Raw genomic sequence first — 23539 nt, forward strand, 5'->3', positions numbered from 1 at the left:
AATTCAATTACAAAATTACCAGCTTATAAAGAGGCTTTTGTGACCAAGTGTCCAGTGGTACAGATTTTATATCACTAACCCCTCACCACTCTGGATTCAAATTGGTCTTAATGTGTGCATTTTTTTACCAGCCATTTAAGAAGGAAACTCATCTCAACATTATATACAATCATTGTATTTAAAATATATTTCAAATGTATTACAATTTAGTACTGTTAATATATATTGTATTGATTTATATTTTGTATCATTTTGTATGATTAAGTACCATGTGTTATATACTACATGTATGTAGAAGATATTCTGTTCTATTCTGTATGACAAAATATCCCGAATGCCATTACTAAGATACACATGATTTATTTTTTTCAGCAGTAGGGCTCATAATTACCTGGAAGGGAATGGATTAGTGGATTGTAACAGTGTACCAGCAATAAAACTAACACTGCAGAAACATGTGAAACTTTCAGCTAGCATAACATGGTAACATTTATTACTATTTATTTCCCAAAAGCCATCATTAAAGATTGTTAGTTTTAAGACAAAAAAAAATTGTTTCCAACCTACTTTAAGTTGTGCAACAGTTTGAAGGAGAAGTGTCAGTTTTGTGAAACATGTAGGTAAAAGAATGCATTTTTACCCTAATTTAATTTTAGTCCCTACCCGGGTGTAGATTTTCCAAGGTTTTTGGCTCAAAATCCTTGGAAAAAACCTCGGAGTATTGGAACAAGAAAATGCAAAACTTTGCTATTAAAAAAACCTTGGAAAAATAGGGAGAGGGTGAAAAACCTTGTAAAAAATTTCCGAGTTTTTATTAAAAAAAAACCTCGTAAAAAGTATGACCTCGGAGTATTGGAACAATTTCCAAGGATTTCAGAATAAAAACCTCGTAAAATAATTTCCGAGGATTTTTTTTAGAAAACCTTGGAAAATGAGTGACCTCGGAGTATTGGAACGATTTCCAAGGATTTTTAAAGTGTTTCCGTGGTTTGTTTTCCAAGGTTTTTAAATGAAAACCTCGGAAAGTTTCTCACAACTGGGAATACTGTTATATTTTCGAGGATTCTTACTTAAGGGCATCAGAGAATTTTCCAAGGTTTATTTGAGCAAAAACCTTGGAAATTTCTAGAATATCCATGGAAAATCAGAAAATATAACATCCAATGAAATATTCTGAAAAGAGCAATTATATTGTCCTTTTAAGGAATTAAGAAACTTCTTTATAATAATACAGAGCAAAAAATGATCACATGACTCACTGAAACATTTAATGTCAGTGTGAAGTAAATAGTAATGCACTACAAATGAAAAGTTAAGTTAGTTGTAGTCTTTAATGGTAAATATTACAATCAATGTTCAGTTATAATTTTTTGGTATCCGGCTATATTTTAATGTATTCAAATATCTATCTTTTGAATTCCTGTTCACTCTTCATGATTTTAAAGTGTCCCTTAGTTTTTCCCTCACCATCACAGGGGTCACATGTGGAAAATGCTCCAGGATACAATTCCTGAAATAAATAAAGTATATATTTAATAAAGTACAGCCATTGAAAGAAGTTAGAAAAACAATTATATAAAATCACCACTGGGCGCTTCCCTCTCCATGTGGTCAGGATCAAAGACTTCAAACTACTTGCCTTACAACATTGTATTTTTGACTCCTAAAGCCAGGATGGGCTTCTTCCCTCTGAGGGAGCTATCCAGCCCAGGATTAAGGAACACCTGTGGTTATACTCAGGACAGTTCAGTATGTGTAGGCAATCAGAATTACATCATTTAATTTCTTTTTTATTAATCAATAAAAAAAATGATACGTTCCTTAAACGTTTCCATAGACAAAAATATCAGTTCACTGTTGATATATATTGTTTTAAAAAATCAGCACTTTTGTGAAAAGAAATACATCTTTTGAGTGATCCAAAACTACTTGAATGACAAGTTGTTTAAGACCTTTGCTTAAAATGAAGGCTTTAATATTTTCAAATGGCCTTTTCTGTAGTTACTTTTAAATGTTTGTCTACTGTTTTGAAATAGTGAATTTAATTTTTTTCATGTTGATTTCTATTTTTTCTTCATCAGTACTTTAAGTGTTAGGATTTCAAGAAAACTTTGGTAAGCAGTGTGACAATTCTGAGATGTTAAGAAAAGAAACGATGTCTGTTACTATTATTTTAGATTATGTCATACTGGATGTTACAACCTAAAGCACTCCAAAAATATTGCAAAAAATAATGCATAAGGTGATTCCGATTGCCTACACTGATTGTATCTGTCTGCTCAAAGTGACATCTGCATCAATAAAGCTGGAGAGTCATCATGTTACCTTAACAGCATTTCCAACAAAGTATCAATATTAAATCAGTTCTAGAAACCTTCATTCATTCAAATTTCAAACTGAAACTTTCAAAACCTAGTTTTAAAACAAAAACATACTGTAGTATATTCCTTGAAGCCTTTCCTGGTCTACAGTTGGCTTCCTTAATCACTTGACTTTGAAGGTGCCAATGCCAATGACATTCCAGTATATTCCACTGCTTTATACTATGATAAAACACAGCAAAGCTTGATAGTTTGGAACAGTCCTGCAAACTTGCTTACAAGCTGACTCTGTAATTAAAATTTGTAGATTCAAATAATAGATGAAAGATGAAAGTTTATAAATAATTAATGTCATCATAGTTTAATGCACTCATCTTGTTCAATACAATCATAGACAAACATAGCATTTATACTCATAAAATATCCTCTAAACAATTGTATTTAAACTAGCTTACATTTAGGTTAAAAATATAGATCTAAAATAGTTTGTATTTAATACTTATTTGAAAAAAAAAAACAACAACAGATTTTATGCATTAATGTATCTAAAATTATTTACCTGAACATTTTAACTATCTTGTTTCTTTTGTTTATCTTCCTGTCCCAGGTCATTGATCTTTAGGTTCAATTACAACAACCAAACATTTCCTGAATCTTGTCACACTTAGATAAATGTTTTCTTTGAAAATTCCAAAATATGCTCCCTTACATTAATAAAACAAGATATCTCCAAAATTGCTTAAAATAAATCCAGGTTTGCACTATTTCCAACTATAACCACTTGACCCATTAATGTCTGAGATTCAAATTTTTCAAAAGTATAACTGAAGGGGCAATCATAATGTGAAACAGGGGTGATCCCAAAATATCAAAGCCATCATCATTTTTTTTTGACATTTATTGAAGGTACAAATATATCAAATGATAAATAAAAGTAAAACTTGAAAATTATAATAAGTTCTTGAAAGAGAATCACAGTTGCAGTGTCATTTTAGACTGTTTTGGATTGTATAAAAACCCAGATTCCCCCTGAATAATCACATGGAACAATCTGGTCTATCCCAGAATGCTCAATGAGAAGATTGATCATGCATAGATAAAGGGAACCACCTGGGGTGCCATTAGTTTTATCTGATCAGTGTGTTATATTCTGTGTGTGAAATCTTAGTGGATGCAGTATTTATTTATCCTAATTATAAGAAATTAACAAGCATACTGGTTATTATATTTCATACATTCAATTGTACATAATTATATTTAAAGGACAATTAATAACTATTTATGTTTATTGTACACATAATTAATGGCAGAGTAAATTGTAATCTGAATGTATGTCACAGACTTGCTTAGTAGAATATACTATTTGATATGGCATAAAACATATATTAAAGATTAATAGCATTCTTATTTCAGTGTTGCTTACGTACAGGCTGTCAAGAAACCCTAAGTTAAGTCTATATATAGAAAGAAACTGCAGGAAAAATACTGATGCATTTGGAAACTAATAGACATAAACACTGATTGATTCTTTTTCTATAATTATAAGTTTTGCTCTTTTATCTATTCTTAAAAATGGAGAAGATATCTAGTAACAATAATTATAAATAATAAAAAAAAATATGAAAATAAAAAAAATAAAATTTTCAAGTCTTTCTGATCATCAGTTATTTGAATAATCTTTATCTTATTATGATTAGTTACAATACCTTTATAGCCATTAATAAAAGGTATTTTATGGCAACAAGGAATTTACATTGTATTTAACTTTTCCATGTTTTCACACTTAAATTTTTTTAATTGATTCCTCCCCAAAAAATGGCTTCAGAAGATTAAAGTACAAATTTATTGAAAAGGAAGTTGGCCATTGACAATGTCCATACTAAAAATTGATTCCCTGGACCAAATCTCTCCTTTCCATGCTGTTGGACAATTGTTTTCTCTGACCATGGATTAAAAAATATCCATTGGCAATCTACAGTCAGGTTGTTATCTTAGTTTGCTTTAACTGTTGATTATTGCTTTTGATGCCCATTATAAGTTAAATCATGATTATGTCTTAATATTTTCCGAAATGAAATTTAGTTAAGTTCAATTATCTGAGGTCATTTCCAAGCTAAATATTGGCAAAGTGTTTCCAACAAATTTTACGTAAATTTTCTAAGTTCTTTTCCGAGCTTTTAAAAGACAGTTTTGGTAAAGTTAATTAGAAACATGTTCCAACTTTTGAATGTTATAGAATTGATTGATTTATGTAATCAATATTTATTTTTGCCTGAAACAAGACAACATAAAACGAAGGTGTGTCTGTGGCTGAGTGGTTAAGGTCGTTGACTTCAAACCACTAGCCCTTCACAGCTGTGCGTTCGAATCCCGACAAGGCCTTTGGATTCTTCCATGTGAAGAAGCTATCCAGCTAGCTTACGGAACGTCGGTGGTTCTACTCAGGTGCTCGTTCGTGCCTGAAATGATGCACGGAATGCTAGCATAGCCATATGACCTATACTGTGCGGGTGTGACGTAAAACCCAATCAAACATAAAAACATAAAAACAAACATTGAATGCCCTGAGTCAAAAGAAAATTCACTTTTTAAATTTTACATTATAGATATAAATTTTAGGCACTATATATCTCTTTAATTCATAAAAAATGGAGAGATAAATGAGACATTATATGAGCCGCGTCACGACAAAACCAACATAGTGCGTTTGCGACCAGCATGGATTCAGACCAGCCTGCGCATCAGCGCAGTCTGATCCAGACCAGCCTGCGCATCAGCGCAGTCTGATCAGGATCCATGCTGTTCGCTTACCAACCCTATTACAAGTAGAGAAACTGATAGCGAGCAGCATGGATCCTGATCAGACTGCGCGGATGCGCAGGCTGGTCTGGATCCATGCTGGTCGCAAACCCATTATGTAGGTTTTGTCGTGGCGCAGCTCAATTATTAGTTATATTTCTAGTTTGTAATCACATCAGTCGCTATTCATGTTTCTGTCAGAAATAATGCAATGTTAGTCAATCAGTTAAGATAGAAATGGTATAATGTTTAACATTACCCTTTACCATACTATATCCTTAAATGGATTTTTCCACATACTAAAAACTTGAAATGGACTTGTCCACATGCTATAAACCTTAAATGGAAGTGTACACGTGCTAAAACCTAAAATGGAAGTGTACACATGCTAAAAACTTTAAATGGAAGTGTACACATGTTAAAAACCTTAAATGGACATGTCAACATGCTAAAACCATAAATGAACTTTTCCATCCTTCAATCTTGCCAAAACTGTTAAATAAATGTACAAATTGATTATCGAACAGTTCAGATCATCAGATGGCATGGATGTGCCGGCTGATCTTGATTTGGACAAGTGTGGATGGTAGGGAAAACATGAAAAAATAGAAAATAAATGAAATCAATGTGTAAATAATATTTTGTGCCCCCACTTTAGTGGCGGACATTTTAGATTTACCCTTGTCTGTCCATCCTTCCGTCCGTTCGTCCTTCCGTCCGTTCTCTTTTGTGTCGCACATAACTCAAAAAGTATTTGACCTAGAGTCATGAAACTTTACAGGAATGTTGATCAGCATGTGTAATTGTGCACCTGGGTATTTTCGTCTGGATTTATTTAGTATTTTTAGAGTTATTGCCCTTGACTTAGTAAAATTTTGCAATTTTCAACTTGTGTCGCATGTAACTCAAAAAGTATTTGACATAGAGTCATGAAACTTTACAGGAATATTGATCAGCATGTGTAGTTGTGCACCGGGTATTTTCGTCTGGATTTATTTAGTATTTTTAGAGTTATTGCCCTTGACTTATAAATTTTTTGCAATTTTCAACTTGTGTCGCATGTAATTCAAAAAGGATTTGACCTAGAGTCATTAAACCTTACGGGAAGGTTGCTCAGCATATTTAGTTTTGCACCTGGGGTTTTGCTTGTGGATTTATCCAGTATTTGTAGAGTTATTTCCCTTGACTTAGTAAAAACCGTTTCATTATGTTGTTATTTGTTCCTCGACTTGAGTAAGAATCAACGAACTTTACAGGAATAATGATCAACATCACTAAATTACAGGAATAATGATTCACATCACTGTGAAGCTATGCACCTTGGACTTTGCATGTGGATTTTTTTCAGTTTTGTTAGAGTTATTGCCCTTGACTTACAGTAGTATAAATTTGCAATTTTCAACTTGTTCATGCATAGCTCAAAAAGTATTTCACTTGTAGGCCTGAAAGTTTACAAGAATGTTGGTCAGCATGTGTACTTATGCACCTTGGGGTTTGCTTGTGGATTTATTCAATATTTGTAAAGTTCTTGCCCTTTACTTAGTAAAAGATTTTTAGTTTTTAAAAAATATTTGACCTAGAGTCATAAGATTGACAGAACAGTGGCACGGTGGGGGCACCCGTGCCCCTATGGACACATTTCTAGTTGAAATATTGTTTAGCTTATCTAATATGTGTGATATCACTTGCAATATCAAGTAGATCAGAGCTGTCTTCAAATTCCTAAATCTATAGCTATTGAAAGTTAAAGCAAAATATAGGTTAGTTTAACTGGGTTATTTTATGAAAAAATATGTTAATTTTATAAAAGTACATCACAGGGGTCTTTATAATAGTATAAAGTCCGTGCAGAGATGCAACATGTTTCACCATTCACCAGCGTGTGAATATCATTTTAATTGAACTAATGTAGGCAAGTTTGTAAATTGAATGTTTATATGGGTGTTGCCCTCTTTTTTTTTTAAGGCATGGTTATTAGGTTTTATGTGAAGGTGTTTTATCAATCATAGATCTATATTGAAATACATAATTATGTCTTTACTACTTTGAGATATAGAAAATATTTTCTAGTTAATAAAATATGAATGAAACTGATGTTCTTGTTAAAATTATGTTTACCAACAATGCTTTAAATTAATGACATGGAAATTGTAGAATGCTTTTTTTTGGGCAATCGTAAAGTTAATGTCTGGTTTATTTTGTGGGAAAATATGTTTTCAATATGCCTTGTTCAAGTTTGTTATAATGCAATAAAGTGATTCAAATGATGTAAAGTCATTTTGAAATTTATTAAGGTAACTTGCACTATGTGTTGATGTGCATAGAGTTTTATACTTTTCTATATGTTTTCTATTTATCAACATCTTATATATTAATTAAGCAAGCAGTTTGCATGGAACTCTGTCTTAGGATGAGATTAAAGATCAATGGTTTTAAGGTTAAGATAATTATTGCTGTAATTTGAGTTACCTACTTTTCCTCATTTCAGGCAGAGTACTTCATCTAATTAATAGTTGTCTTTCATGAATCCCCAAATCTTTTGTTGGTTGACCACTGAAGTTAACATTAAAGTTTTCTACTTTTCTTTAAAGAGCCTTTTATTTATTGACCAACATTTTGATATGTGGCTATTGTGTCCCTTTCTGGTACATGTTCTTTGGATTATTGTGTCTGTTTGATTGAAGGTCACGGTTACTTTTAAGGTTAAAAATATATATTTTCCCTCACAATTCTATATCTTTATCCCACTGCATCAAAGCAGCCCCAGTGAGCATTCATCTTTGTCACTGTTGTTTTTCATCTTAATCATTGTGATGATTTTGTTTTTAGAAAAAGAATATGAGCCGCGTCATGACAAAACCAACAAAGTGCATTTGCGACCAGCATGGTTTCAGACCTGAGCCTGCGCATCAGGATCCATGCTGTTCGTTTACAAACCATATAATAAGTAGAAAAACTGAAAGCAAACAGCATAGATCCTGATTAGACTGCGCGGATGCGCAGGCTGGTCTGGATCCATGCTAGTGGCAAACCCATTATGTTGGTTTTGTCATGGCGCGGCTCAATTATATTGTTGTAAAAGTGTAATTTTATTATCAGTTGTCTGAGTATACGAGAGGAATTGGCTGTAGCTACAGAGGACGGTTTTCTCACTCGTATTCACTGGAGCGGAACAGAAAATACCAAAGCATCAGTATGTCTAAAAGACTTATCTGTAGCAGCAGATATGCTTCAGTCAAGAGGTATGTCTATTAGGATTCTAATCAACAAATTTTGTTTGTAACATAAAAGATCATGCCGTGACTTGAATTCAAACTCATGACCTCTCGCTTACAAGCAAAAATGTCACCACTGTGCCAAATAATCCATTCTGTGATGCAGTTGTCAGCGGTAACGTACTTATATTTTATGAAGCTAGGTGTGCACTCAATTGTAGCAAGTTCACAAATAAAGTGTTACTTTATCACTTTCAAAATCTCAATAAAAGGTGTGTTAGTATATATTTTATAGCTCATTATATATATAAAAAAATGTTTATATTTCATTTTATAATTTGAAATTGATCCCTAAAATTTGAAATCTACCAATTTTAGAAATTAAGCAGGAAATTAAAGGCACATTATGCCTCAGAAATTCATGTTTGTTAATTAAAAAAAAAATACCAAACATGTGTTTAATAATGTTAAACTAATGGATTTAGAGCATGATAGAATGTTTTATAGTTGAAAAATGAAAAAATAGTGCTGAATGTACATGTACAGTAATGTGTCATAAAGGTAGCAAAATGTACAAAATGCTATTTCACTATAATTATTACCAGTTGCCATCAAAGCAAACTAAGCAAAAACTAGTTCATGTGTACGGCAAATGAGTATTTTTAGAAACTGTAACACAATACCAAAAAAATCTTAAGTTTTTGTGAAATAAAGTATGATAGCATTTTGAGGCATAATGGGCCTTTAAGGAAGGAGTTAAATGGCCATAATATTTGGCAAAGAGTTTAGTACAGACACAATGATTATTAAATGTTATATAAGAATTTTTGAGCATTGATAAGGCACTTTAAAAGTGTGAGGTCACAGAGGTCACATGACATAATATTATTTGCTGAATATATATGAGCTGCGCCATGACAAAACCAACATAATGGGTTTGCGACCAGCATGGATCCAGACCAGCCTGGGCATCCGCACAGTCTGATCAGGATCCATGCTGTATGTATGTATGTAGTTAATGCTTAATGAGGGTCCATCCGCTCTTTCGGGCACAAAATGCAGCTTTTGCTGTCCAGTATGGACCCCGACATGTCACCAGTCATGCCCTTAAAGAGTTAATTTTGAAGCACAAAGTGGTGATAATTTACCTCCATGCAATTTCCACGGAGTATTAGCCAAAGATATGAATTTTGAGCCAAAAGTAAGTGACTGTACGGCGGTCAATGAGAACCTAAATGTACAGTAACCTGTGACAATATGAATGGGTAACCCTGTAAAGGGCTGTTAGTGCCAGCAAAAGGCCTGCCTTATAAGCCGTCTATCTGTACTAGGGGCTCACGCACCCTAAAACACCATCCTCGTCTCTCAGCCTACATCGTAGGGCCACTCCCCTCGGCATTAGTCAGGACACCGGCAGCTGGTCTGCAGTTGATGACAAAGTAACAATCCCGTTGTTACAGCCTATGGGGGGCTTCTATTTAGTTGAGTTGTTTGCTACCAGCCAAGCTGTTAATCTTATGCCGATGCCCTGTGCCTTCTCAGCGACGTGCACGCTCCGGGGGGAAGTGAGAAGGAATCCATGCTGTTCGCTTACAAACCCTATAACAAGTAGAGAAACTGATAGTGAACAGCATGGATCCTGATCAGACTGCGGGGATGTGCAGGCTGGTCTGGATCCATGCTGGTTACAAACCCATTATGTTGGTTTTGTCATGGCGCGGCTCATATATAGAACTATTCTAAGATTTCAATTTACTTCTATGTTACGAGAATTATCTTTAATTTCCCAGAAAGGTATTATGACATCAAGAAGTACTTTTGGATAAGACTAGGTATAGAAATAATAACACACAATCGAAGAAAAAGAAAACAATACAGCAATAAAATTTTCATGGGAAAAAATATAGGTTTTGCATATTTTTAATCCATTTACAACATAAGATATGCTAAGTAAAGCTTAGAAGCATAATATGCATGTATAGCTGAATTCTTTAAAAACAATAAAGGATAGTAATTCTTCTAGAATAATTCTCTATTTAGTATTATGTGTACAGGGTTTCATTATAGTGGATTGGTCTACATTTGGCACATTTTCCATAAGCTTTTTTTTTAATATTGATAAAAACATTAGAAATACATCTTTTTGATATTTTCAAAAAAAAATTCTTGAGACAAACTGTAGATTGCGTACGAGGTGATTTAGTTTGCACATTTAACTGAATAAAAAATATTTCAGAACAATCTATAAAGATACTTTGTGTATAATTATGTTATTTGAAAGAAGCTTTGTGATTTCTTAAAGTATGAGAGAATAATTGAGTTCCCTCCAGAAAGAAATAGACAAGACAAGACAATTTTGATGGATCAGTGTGAAACAGACGTAACTCCTTCATTATGCAATATGAGTTACAGCTATTTCACACCAAATCCACAACTTGTTTATTTTTATATAAGAAATAACTAAAAGTAAATTGGTTGCACAAAACATGTTGTTAGCTAGTGATTTTACCTGAGAAGGGGTCATGATGAAAACCCTATATGTATATTGATACAGGATATTATTTTCCTGTTATATAACAGTAAGGCAGCTGTTACACTCATTGTGCCGATTCAGCAAAGACTCCGATATAAACTCTTTGAATAACTGGAAATAAATCATTGACAATTTTCTTTATTTGGAGACAAGCTGTTCAACAGGGGTAGATACCTTTGTCAACAAAGAAGAAATAAATAGATAAAAAGCTTAATATTTCTATGTTTTATTTACCGTTATCTTTTATGATATCTTAAGTTTTAAATCTTCACAGATGTGATTATTCATTCATGTTTATCAATTTGTATTAAGAAAGTTTTAGACGGTGAAAAAGATGTTGTGAATGTACCTTTGTACTGAAAATACCAAGCATGTGATTGTTTATTGTCCCCCGCCTCTTCGAAGAAAAAAGGGTGATAAAGGAATAGGGACCGTCCGTCTGTTCGCACTACCAATTAGGGATAGGGAGCCATCTAACTGTAAACAGAACAAAAGAGAACAATAGAATTCATTCTGTAACAATAGAATAAGGGGCCATCGCCCTCTATTAAACAAAAGAAAATAACAATAGAAATGGCCCTTTATCCCTATTTGGTCGGTTGGACATACAAACCCGGAGGTATTTGTGTGACTTGGAGAACAATAGGTATCAGTAAATTCTCTTTGATCCTATTCATTCCGTTTTTACTTGTGTGTCTGTTTTTAAGCCTTGATTGACTAAAAATGGCTAAAAAGATCAAAGGAAAAGTCACATAAGTAACATTTCGTAAGTACGTCCCTCCGTCACACTTTCCTGTCCAGTCCATAACTTTGTCATTTATCAAAGGAATTTAAAATAACTAGGCACAAATGTTTGTTATAATAAGACAGTGTGTCTTGCGAAAAACAAGACCCCTACCTCCAGGGTCTAGCTAGCACTTGCTCATTCAAGGTCAACATTGTCTATTTGAGGGTATATGTCATGTCCGGTCCAGAACTTTCTTATCTTTGAAGGGATTTTGTAAATACTTGCCACAATTATTCACAATAATGAGACGATGTGTCATGCGCAACAACCGGTCACCTACCTCTAAGGTCAAGGTCACTCTTGGAAGTCAAAGATTAACATAGTCTGTTATAGGGTATATTTTGTGTGCGGTCCATAATTTTTTGACCAATTTTCACAATAATGAGAAGTTGTGCCATGTGCAATAATCAGTCACCTACACATAAGGTCAAGGCAAAGATGAATATAGTCTGTTATAGGATACATTACGAGTTCGGTCTTACAAAGTCTCACTTACAATCAAAAGATATCCTAGTCAAAATTTTAGACTAAAAGTCCTGATCCATACCTCAATCTTTTGAAATAGCACAGTTTTATGCTTCATATAATACTTCCTTAAGGCGGGGGGACGTTGGTAACTCTGTTACAAATTCTTGTAATCAATTAAATCAAGTTTGAGTCTATAATTCTTTTTGATTCTAATTTAGGGATTAAACAATGACCAGTTATAATGGTTTCTGTTAAACTGACAGAAAGAACTATAACAAGAACTGATCTCTTTACAGAACAGATCTCTTTGTTTCCTCCCAATGCAATACAACATGTGGATATTCTATATCCTAATACAATATGATATCAGATAAACAAACTTCGATAGCACTTTATATCAGCCGATGAATAAAATTTTGATTTAGCTTGAGGATTCAAATAAATTCAATGATAAAGATGGGTGTTTTTATACACAACTTGATTGTATTTATATTTACTAGAAGATAACATAATAATTATTTGTATTATTAGGAAACAAGTTAACATTAGAAGATGGTCATGTTGTACAGATGGAATACAGTCCTATTATTGGAGGATATTGTCTCGTGTTGTCCTCAGGAAAGGCCATGTTGATGATGTCACTGTCAGCAAGAGGCAATGATAGTGTATGTATAACTTTATCTTACATTCCTTCCATTTCATTTTGTCAAATTGTAAAAAAAGAGTTCCTTCAAATTTAACTCTTTATGAGTTATAACAAAGTCATTGCATGGTAAATAGGAAATACATGGTTGATGTCGGGATGGAGAAGGTTTATCCAGTGAGCGAGAAAGTGTATCTTGGCAAGATTCACTTTCGCAGCGAACTGGATAAACCTTCTCCATCCCGACATCAACCATGTATTTGATTTATCCTGCTTTTAATAATGTTTTTAGAATAATTAAATGGTTTCATTCCTCATTTTCCCCGATAAAATAGCATCTACTAGTATATGTAGTTTTGTTTTGCTGCTAAACATGTGACGTCATCATGAATATGACGTAATGACTGGAGATAGATAAGTTTATCTGGCAAGGCTTTATCCAGCTGATGATAATGACAGTAGCAGAATAAATTATTTGGTATAGTGCATCATGGATTTAGTTCAAACTTATTTATTTAGTGGAAATGTTTTGAAAACTAAGAGATCTGATACATACTCACATTAAATTCTGCTTGTCGCATCAACTGATAAAGTTATATTTGAGTTTAACATGAAGAGATATGTCTGTATAAATCAAGAGTCTAGACACTACTTTATTGTTAGAAAACATTGAATTCTGATTTTTGAATAAATAATTCAGACACTAAACAATGTTACATGCATTTTGAAACAGACCTAAGCTGGCAGTCATGATACTTGATAAGAGAGTGCACCATTTTTACAAAATAAGAGAATTGATTATAGAAATAAATGGTTATACAATGTACATTATGTTTACCCTTTTTCATAAATGGTGAAATTTTGTACTTTCCAAGCGATTTATGTATCAAATTGTATTGTAAATGTTAAATCATATGCTCATTTACCTGTATTATAAATAAATAATTCACTAGTAAAATAAGGATCTAACATAACAGTACATTGAAATTATGTGTTGACGAATTGCCATGTATAATTTGTCTGGTTCAACATTTTTGTATGACTTTAACAGTGTTCTCTATAGAAATAGGCATGCAGGAAAATATTTCATTATGTTCATATATTTATGAAGTTCTTTAGTGCACACACAATGTAAATTCATATATTATTGAAAAAACGTTTCATGAATGAATGACAGTTCCTTGTTGAACATATTTTCAGAATTCATCAGGTGTATGGGCAACAAACATGACAGATGCTGTATGTCAGACTGTGAATCATAGATACAGGTTGATAGCATATGGCTGTGCAGAGTAAGTGTACCAATCTGTTCTTAATTAGTTTGTAATTGAATTATATATCTCAAATGTTGAAGTTATAGTTATGTCCCACTTTTGTCATTCCAGTGGACATTTTCAGATGATTTTGCTTAGATGTTTGCTTTAATGAATTTTAAGAATTAGGTCAAATTGGAAGCAAAAGGCAAAAATGTGACCATTTGAATCAGTATTCATAAATGTTTTGTGATAATAGTCTACCAAAGGGTTTATTTTGATATATTAAAATGACAAATATCAAAATATAATCTTTATACCTGTGATGAATAATTATTGTCAGTGAGATACTTTAAGACATTAAACATGGAAAAAATAATTCCATCTCAGACCTTATGTATTATAGACTTAAAGTATTATAAATTTTTGCCAAATCAAATGAATGTTTTATCAAATGGTTTTTGAAAGGAAATTAGAAATAATTGATACTGAAGAAGTCATAGTAGATCGAATCCAGTCAATTTTATACTGCCACAGTAAGTCACATGAAGTTCTTGAATAAATAAGTCTTTGAATAAATCAGTGTACAAACTGAGGTCCAGCATGTATACTTTGCTCCTTCTGTTTTACTTTCTGACAAATACTTGATTAATAATTTGCTTGTTTTGACGTATGTACTTTACAAGTTATATATTGTATAGTATTGGGACTTTTTCAGTTCACATGGTGTGATATATTCTATCAATGAAGTAGAAGGGTTGCTGGAGTCCACACATAAACTACAGGTGTCCTGCAAAAACTTTCCTAGTAAGTCATAGAAAATCTAAATTAGATTTGTCTTTTACATACAGTCGCCTCCGGTTATAACGAACTCGATGGGACATTAAAATATCGTTCGTTATATCCGAAGTTCGCTAAAAGCGAAGTAGCAACAACTTGCTGACTTGTTTGGATGGGGAAATATGTCGTGAAAAAGCCAACTTTTCACTGGTTACCGATGTAACCGGTATTTTACTGCAGCGATGATTTAATGCTTGTCATTGTATTGAACAAATATTATGTTTACTCATGTAGTACTTGTATATAAAGTGCTTACCATTTATTTTATTTATTTTTTTTTTGTTTAATGCGTTTATTTAAGGTCGCCGCCGGAAAGCCCATATGGGCGACCGTACACTCAAGTCGGGCCATCCTAGAGCGTCCCGCCGAGATTTTTTCGTCGATTTTTTTCCAGCTTTTATTGGTGGAGGAAGACCCCAGGTGCCCCTCCGGTGTGCTTACCATTTGTATTCATTTGCTATTTGTTTATTATCGTTTGGTTTATATTGCACACACAGAAAAAAAACACCAAAAAACAAACGATTATTTGGTAATTACCGGGTATTTTCAGCAATCAACTGAGGGTGCGAAATACAAATTTTCCGTAACAAGTTTGAAATTATCTTGTGAAAACATTTTATCCCTGAAGCCATAACTAACCTGTGCAATTATTCGATTGTATAATTATCGGATAGCGTTATTCATGTACTGATCCTAATCGAGCGCATCCCGATATTTCAATTATAACAGTTTGTTATAACCGAGGAAATTTTCATGTTTTCTGTCATTTGGGGCTTGAAAAATGGTTCGTTATAGCCGAAAATTCGTTATAAGCGAGTACGTATTAAGCGATGTGATTTAATATAAAATAAAGAAGAAATCGGCCGGGGATGTCAGATTTAGTTCGCTATTAACGATAATTCGTTATAAGCGAGTTCGTTATAAGTGGAGTCGACTGTAATTCATTCATTGATACAGTTGTCCATAAGATATGTATAATTGTACATAAGATACAATTATCCAACATACATTGAGAAAAATGCTACTAAAATCATGTATTGCTGTAATAAAATAAATGTTCTTTTAATATAAGTAATATCAAATTAACTTGCTTTGTGAATCAGAGTAAATAAAATTCGGAAGATATTCTCCCTGTTTAAATAATAGCAATTGCCAAGGAAAATAAGGCTTACAAAGCATAGTTGTTTGAGTTTGTCATATATTATCTTAATGATCATTGTTTCATTGAGAGTTTCATTAGATATATGCAATAGAAATTGTTTATATGGTACAGAAAACATTATTTTCAGTATTAAGTAAGACAGTTGGGGCAGTTACATGTATGAGATGGACACCAGATGGTACAGCATTAGCTATGGCATGGAAGAAGGGAGGTTTTGCCCTGTGGAGTGTATTTGGATCTCTACTTGCATGTACTGTAGGGGGAGATTATAGGTATATATCACATCTTGTATTTATGATGTGTTCTGTTTGTGAAATATATGCTTTCCGTTTAATGCTGTGTATTGTTTGATAGTTTAGTAATTTATTATCAGCTTGATTTTTCAGCTAGAATTTATGCTCAATTAATGATTTTATTGTCATTATTATAGGATAAGGTAAAGAATAGAGATCAATAAAAGTAAAGAGTTCATTTATTTAAGTATATGGGAAGTAAAAGATTGCTACATATTTCAACATTTTATCTATAATTGAAGAATCAGAGCTTTCAGAGTTTTAGATGTTAAGTAAATTTATGTAATAAAATTTAATATGCAGATGGAAAATAGTATTGCAACACCTCATATTTCTATGAAGGTATTTGTATGTATTTTAGTGATGACTATTTGAAACTCTGGTACTAATATTAGAAGTTTTATTTGAATAAAAATTGAAGTTAACTAAGATAAACACATAATAACATGGGAAAGTGTAACATATAAATTCAATTTTTTTATTTTGAGATATCATAAGCATTACAGACTTAAATTGTGTGGTTAACTTTTGCTGTGTGCCAACAAGACTAGAGTTAATTGATAAATTGTATTTATTATACTTGAATAATCTATGTGATATATAATATTGTGATTATCAACAAAGTCCCTACACTAATATCATATTATTAATATCCTAATAACACCTCTTGTAATAATCTGTACAAATGATTAACATTTTGATAATCAACAATATGTTCTATATCTGTTGGGATGTATGTTTCTAATATGGAAATATACCATGTGAGTACTCTGATATAACTTGCAACTAGTAATATACTAAGCATGAGATCAGGGTCCTGCAAATGTATTGTTTTAACATCAGATTATACATCAATGAAAATTATATGCTTGGATGATTTTATTCTGGCCTGCAAAGGATAAACAGCATTTGACTATGCTACCAATAATAGTAACATTTAATAATGATAATATACATATGTAGTAAAATGTGACTGACCTAGAATCTTGTCATCACAAGGCAAAAGTTATCAGCACTTAATTTTAGGTCTTTTTGTCTTAAATAAGTACTTTGCCTATATAAGGTGTTAAACAAAATGTAAGAGATCTGGTTTTCTGAATATGTTTAGCCATAGTATGTACAAATAACACATGAAAATCATCCTACCATGCTGTGCATTTTTCATGTAGTAACAACATACAATATTACCACTACAGAAGTATCAGGTGTTGCTATATTTTTTTTCCTTATGTATATTTATAAAACACAAGATTATAAATCTATACAATTGTAACAAAGTTGTATACAAACAATCTATTCAGTGCATGTTGTATTTAACTTTTTGCTATTAGACTGCTCATGTAGGATATATAATGGTATTAGTACAAGGAAAATATACGAAGCTATGTGTTACAGATTTGATAAACAGATATCCGAATGTAATGACTGTAGGTAAGATATGGTGTAGGGCATGATGTAACTTTCCCCAAAGGTCATGTCCAAGGTCATGTGACCAGTCATGTCCTGTAATGTATGTCAGTTGTTAATAACTCTGGTGTTTTCTTAATTGAAAGATAACTTCAACATGTTTATGTTATACACACAATTTTATTTACTTGAAAAGATAAAAGCTTATGGTACATACATGCACTTTCTTTTTAAATTTGCTTATCAACCAATGTAATCCCATAATAATCTGTCTGTATCATTTGACATAAGAGAACAAAATTGTCTCAGTAATTAGTTACCCTCAAAATAAGGGAAGTCATGATATTGCAGTACTGAGTTATCTTTCATGATGGAAAACACTTGAACTAAGATGAAAACTCCTGTAACATTTGGATGAAAATACATAGCTATCATAATAGAATGAGGCTGGATAATGGATGAGATTGGCAGCATATTACATTGTATGTGCTATGAATTAGTGATGCATTGTTTATCAATTATATAATGACTAATTAGAACAATGCTTGATGGTATTATGAATTTGATTTTGTTTCGTTGTTTTGTATTATGTGAATTTAGGCATGCAGTTTTGCTTGTACTATTATTAAAAATAATAAAAAAATAAATGCATTTCCTTATTTAAAATGGCGAAACAAAGGAGTATCCAACAGTAAATTTGGAGATAAATTAGCATTACTAAGTTTGAAAGATTTTCATGATCAAAATATATATGTACTGAGATATGATAAAAAAACAGTATAGGATTGTGTAAGACTTCACTTATGTGTAGGAATGTGAGATGTGTTTGCTATTATATATTATTTGCTACTATTGGCTGACCAATTTTTTGAAAAAAAGAAATTCAATTTATTTTATTGTGATATCTTCTCCAGAAATTGATAATTAACAGTTCTAAAATAGAAAGCTTGACAAGTCAGATATTCGGCAAGTGGAGGTCTCTTATTACTATCACTTGCTAGATTCTTCTAGGATATAAATTTCTAGTGTATAAATCAAGAGATCGTCTTTTTCATCTCAAACAAATTTGTATGGTTTAATGCTTCAATTTCTGGTTTAATAAATATTTTACAATGATACAGATTGAATGACATTAAATTCATTTTAGAGGCCTAAATTAGTGATATTGAAATATGAGCATTATATGTTTTTCTATACTGGAATAGATATTTTGAAGTCTAACATTTAGCTTAAGACAAACAATATGAAAGATAAACACTCGCTTAATGTGCATTAATATAATGATATTTTAGAGCTATAAACTTAGCAAAGTATCTTACTAATTTAAGCCTTTGCTTTTGTAAGAAAGAATGCTTTCATGCATTATTATATTCCTATTTGTTTGTAAACAACAGTTGTTATGTTATTTTGTTGGTGTAGTTGTTTAGCTTCACAGCATTGTGTTGTATGTTTATTTTGTTGATGGACAAGTAAATACTGCATGCTTGTTATTTCATACAGACACTTAATTTATAATGAAAAAAAATGACACAGTATCACTCTTTAGGCTATGACCAATGAGATGACCCAAATTTGAAAATTTCTGACTGCCTATTTGCATAAACTGTTTTCAATATGGTTTATTTTATTGTTCATCTAAAAGTCGGTCTGTCTGTGAAAACAAAAAGTGTGCCTATAAAAAGTAGATCAACAACCTAGTTAGTTAGACACTTATAAGAAAAAGTGAAACGTCTCAAACATTAACTGTTACAATTGTTCTTATGTCGCTGCTTGAGAGCTGTTTAAAGTTACATTAAATAAATATGTAAAAATATTTTTCCGTCGGCCTAAAAATCAAACATTCTACAGTTTCATTAACCTGTTTAAAAGTTTTGTTGTAAATCTCATCAAATACTGTTCATAAATTAGGATTTTAAACGGGAAACCCCATGGTAACACTAAAGTTCGTATACGAATTTTAACATGCAAATGAAGACTATAATGAGTTCGTGTATGCGCTACGTCACAGTTTATAGTTGCTATCCGGAACACAGCAAATGTGATATTTTCTTGTGCAATCAAACTTTAACCGTTAAAGCTTCACGGTGCACTAAACCTGGGGTTCAGTAAAAGTAATCATCTCGTAAAAAGATTAAATTTGTATGAAAACATCCGTTACTATGCGGAAATATACCTTTAAATTAGGACTGCCACTTATAGTCATGTTTGTTGATTTAATATTGATGTACGGATGATCCGAAGGCGGAGTTTCTCATGCAAACAGAAATTGTACTCCCCATTTCGCCACAATGAGGTTACCTATTTTTATGCTAATAAAACTCATTTTGGTTGTTTGGACACCAAAATAAGACCTGGAGTCGATATAAAACCCAATTTATTAATGAAATGTCACTATTTAGTTTTTTATGAAATTTATTAAATGTAACTTTAAATAGTTTACTTTTATTGTATCAGCATAATTACATAGCAAATTACACAATCCATTTAAAATTCTGCAAAATTTCATCATGTTGACGACAGGGATTCTTTTAATGCATGCAATGGTGCACACTTTCTTTTATTCATTATGACCAAAATCAATAAAATAAGGCTGAGCTAGCTGATATCTTATTCTAATTTGCTAATTTTTACAGCATTTGTTTTACCACTATTATTGTACATATTTAAATGTTGTTGATATTAGTTATCACAATGGAGAACATAGTTTTGTAGTTTTATATCTATCTATATTAAGTTGATGTTTTTTCTGTACGTGGCTTTAAGTTGCTTTTTTGTCCTCAACGTCTGTATAAGATAAACTCTGAGGTAAAAATGTTAATAAGCTTTAGTGAATTATGTTTGCAACTGTTATATAAACAATTTTCTTATTTGTTGCAGTTTTACCAAAGATTACCTTCGATTATTTCCACCATCTGTGAAATCAATGGTAAGCATTTATCTTTTTACTGGCTAAGCTTATTATGCTTTAATAGAAAAGTATTATTATATTATAAATATTAAGATTTCTAAGTAAATTATCATAATACATTGTATGAGTGGAAAATAGAGCCTCAGGAGAGCACTAGTTTTAGATCATTAGTTGAGCCGCGTCACGGCAAAACCAACATAGTGCGTTTGCGACCAGCATGGATCCAGACCAGCCTGCGCATCAGCGCAGTCTGATCAGGATCCATGCTGTTCGCTATCAGTTTCTCTATTTGTAATAGAGTTGGTAAGCGAACAGCATGGATCCTGATCAGACTGCCGCGGATGAGCTGGCTGGTCTGGATCCATGCTAGTCGCAAACCTATTATGTTGGTTTTGTTGTGACGCGGCTCAGTTATTATTTTCAAGATGTTGATATTGTATTGCAGGAATGGGGGTTAGAAGGGTACCAGTTATGGATGATTGGTTCCCAGTGTAATGAAGGAGATGAGAATGGCCAGTATGCTACAGTAGATCACACAGACATAATACAGCTACAATTTGCCAAAAGTTCTCTCACTGTAAATCCTTGCATGGTAAGTGTAGTTGTTCAATGGTTTTAAGTCTGTTAAAGCTTATTTATTTTTAACATAATTTGGTGAAAGCTAGAAGCTTATTTAATCGTCTCTAAAAGTCTGCATTATTGTAATAAACACTAGTTTATAATAATATGTAATATGAGATAAGATAGGTGTGACTCCAGTAGAGCTCAAACCCACAGTCCCACAATCCATGAGCAGGAAGGCAAATACATTGACCAATTGGTCAGTGCTTACATTAAAGGCATTGACTAGAATCAATAAAGATTTTTAGTTATAGATATCACAAGACCAGTGTGAGGTCTATGATTTTTCAGGAAAAAGGGTGATTTTGATGTATACAATTTTCTGTATAAAATTTAAATGATACTACTCTTTCTATTTTCTATACCAAATGACACCATAAAGAAATTATTACCTCAATGGTAACATAGATGTCATATTTTATTACTTTCTTTGATATAAATACTTTTTGATACCTTTTGCTCTTTTCTCTTTTGTTAATTTGGTATGCAGTATTTAATAAAAGGTGAATACGAAAATTATTAAACAAAATATATAGACAAGCTTCTTCCAAAAGAAAGTTGAAATGTTATGTATGTTCTATTCAGTTAACATCTTCTTGAAGCATACTTTAGGGAACAGAGACTAGCTGCTACTCTGAAGATGCGTATTGTTTTATTACATGCATTTTATTTGTAGGCAAATCATGAACATGTGTTTCTACAAGGAGAGGACAAGTTGTATTTAAACACTGGTGATATCACATCAAAATCTAGTCAGTATGGTGGATGTGAATCACATATTCTAGTGGGCAGCAAACAATGGCAAATTATACCTATCTCACATAGTTACCTGGCCAGTAATTGGCCTATCAGGGTAGGTATTATTTTCATTTGTACAGAGAAGAAATCAGCCATTCAGAATAACTGTACACATAAATGCCTGTCCATTAGCCTGTGAATGCTACTCCACTAGTCTATTAATACATGTTGGTATATGTTTAAAATACTGAAATTATCAAGGGCTGAAACAATGATGCAAACAAGAAAATAAACAGACATAATCTTGCCGGCTTAGGCATATGTTTTACTCGGCATCAGAATTTTGTAAAAGATTTGGAATATGGGGTATGTTTAGATTTTATTACAGATATATTTACTTTATATTAATTATGATAACAGCTTAATTAACAACAATTTGATATACTCTGTAAGTGGACAGTTTTACCCAGTATGCTATACAGAATTATAAGTACCAACTGTTCTTTGTTGACCATATTAATTTTATCATGTTACAGTATGCATGTGTAGACAAGGCAGGTCAGTGTGTTGCAGTGGCCGGTAAAACAGGGTTAGCTCATTATGCACTATTTAACAGGAAATGGAAACTTTTTGGGAATGAAACTCAGGTAAACTTTTTTTATTCAATTCTTTCTAAGAATTTGAACTTATAATATGTAAACTCATAACACCACTGATTTCATTTTAACCATATATCCTGTCATTTTGCTGTGTATAAAATTTGGATTGATAAGAGTGGTGGTCTCTTAAGAAAAAAGAATACAAATTTAGCAATCCACAAGTGTTAAGTGTTGTTTTCCAGTATTAATAAGTATCATTACATGGCTCTATACTAATGACAGATGCCTGCGATTCTGGTCAATGTTACCTTAAGATAGAATGTAAATACTCGAATATTGTTCTAAAATATTATTTTTGATACTAGTAGAAGACTTCTTCATTTTTTACAGTTTGTTGCAAATGTGTTATTGTTTATTTGCTTTCATTTCATTTCAGTTATTATTTATATTTATTTACTAACATATACTGGTGATGTTTGATTTTGTACACCTAAGATTTCTTGAATTTTTGTTTGTTAAGGAAAGAGATATGGTTGTATCAGGAGGGGTGACATGGTGGAAGGATTTTATTTGTGTGGCCTGTTATAATATTATAGGTCATAGAGATGAGGTAAAATACATATGAGCCGTGTCATGACAAAACCAACATAATGGGTTTGCGACCAGCATGGATCCAGACCAGCCTGCACATCCGTGCAGTCTGATCAGGATCCATGCTGTTCGCTTACATACTCTATAACAAGTAGAGAAACTGATAGCAAACAGCATGGATCCTGATCAGACTGCGCGGATGCCCAGGCTGGTCTGGATCCATGCTGGTCGCAATCCCATTATGTTGGTTTTGTCATGACACGGCTCATATAATCTGTAAATGTTTTCATGTTAATGTTTAGAAATACAAACAACAGCAATACTAATTATATATTGCTAACAGCAGTTTTTAATACTAATG

At 32.3% G+C, this 23539-nt stretch overlaps 1 protein-coding gene and 1 long non-coding RNA gene across 3 annotated transcripts in view; one reads left to right on the top strand and one right to left on the bottom strand.

The window, feature by feature from the left end:
- The window catches only part of LOC132723751 (guanine nucleotide exchange factor subunit RIC1-like), a 69452-nt gene that overhangs the window by 19728 nt on the left and 26185 nt on the right, over window positions 1–23539 (top strand). Inside the window, exons 4-15 of one of the 2 annotated variants that reach the window (XM_060708527.1) lie at window positions 373–483; window positions 8220–8362; window positions 12655–12788; window positions 13967–14058; window positions 14738–14826; window positions 16149–16293; window positions 17710–17745; window positions 20599–20647; window positions 21075–21221; window positions 21927–22103; window positions 22525–22635; window positions 23108–23197. In XM_060708527.1, the coding sequence (XP_060564510.1) occupies window positions 373–483; window positions 8220–8362; window positions 12655–12788; window positions 13967–14058; window positions 14738–14826; window positions 16149–16293; window positions 17710–17745; window positions 20599–20647; window positions 21075–21221; window positions 21927–22103; window positions 22525–22635; window positions 23108–23197 (1324 nt within the window). The remainder of the gene's footprint in view (window positions 1–372; window positions 484–8219; window positions 8363–12654; window positions 12789–13966; window positions 14059–14737; window positions 14827–16148; window positions 16294–17709; window positions 17746–20598; window positions 20648–21074; window positions 21222–21926; window positions 22104–22524; window positions 22636–23107; window positions 23198–23539) is intronic. The other variant, XM_060708528.1, reaches the window with a different exon arrangement.
- On the bottom strand, window positions 669–4408 carry LOC132723753 (uncharacterized). Its single transcript, XR_009624785.1, has 3 exons — window positions 2881–4408; window positions 2436–2609; window positions 669–1510 (listed from the first exon to the last, which is right to left on the bottom strand). It is a non-coding gene; the product is annotated as an uncharacterized LOC132723753 (long non-coding RNA).

This window comes from Ruditapes philippinarum, unplaced genomic scaffold, assembly GCF_026571515.1.
Source record: "Ruditapes philippinarum isolate M1 unplaced genomic scaffold, ASM2657151v2 ctg1121_1_1_1_1, whole genome shotgun sequence".
NCBI classification, from domain to species: Eukaryota; Metazoa; Mollusca; class Bivalvia; order Venerida; family Veneridae; genus Ruditapes; species Ruditapes philippinarum.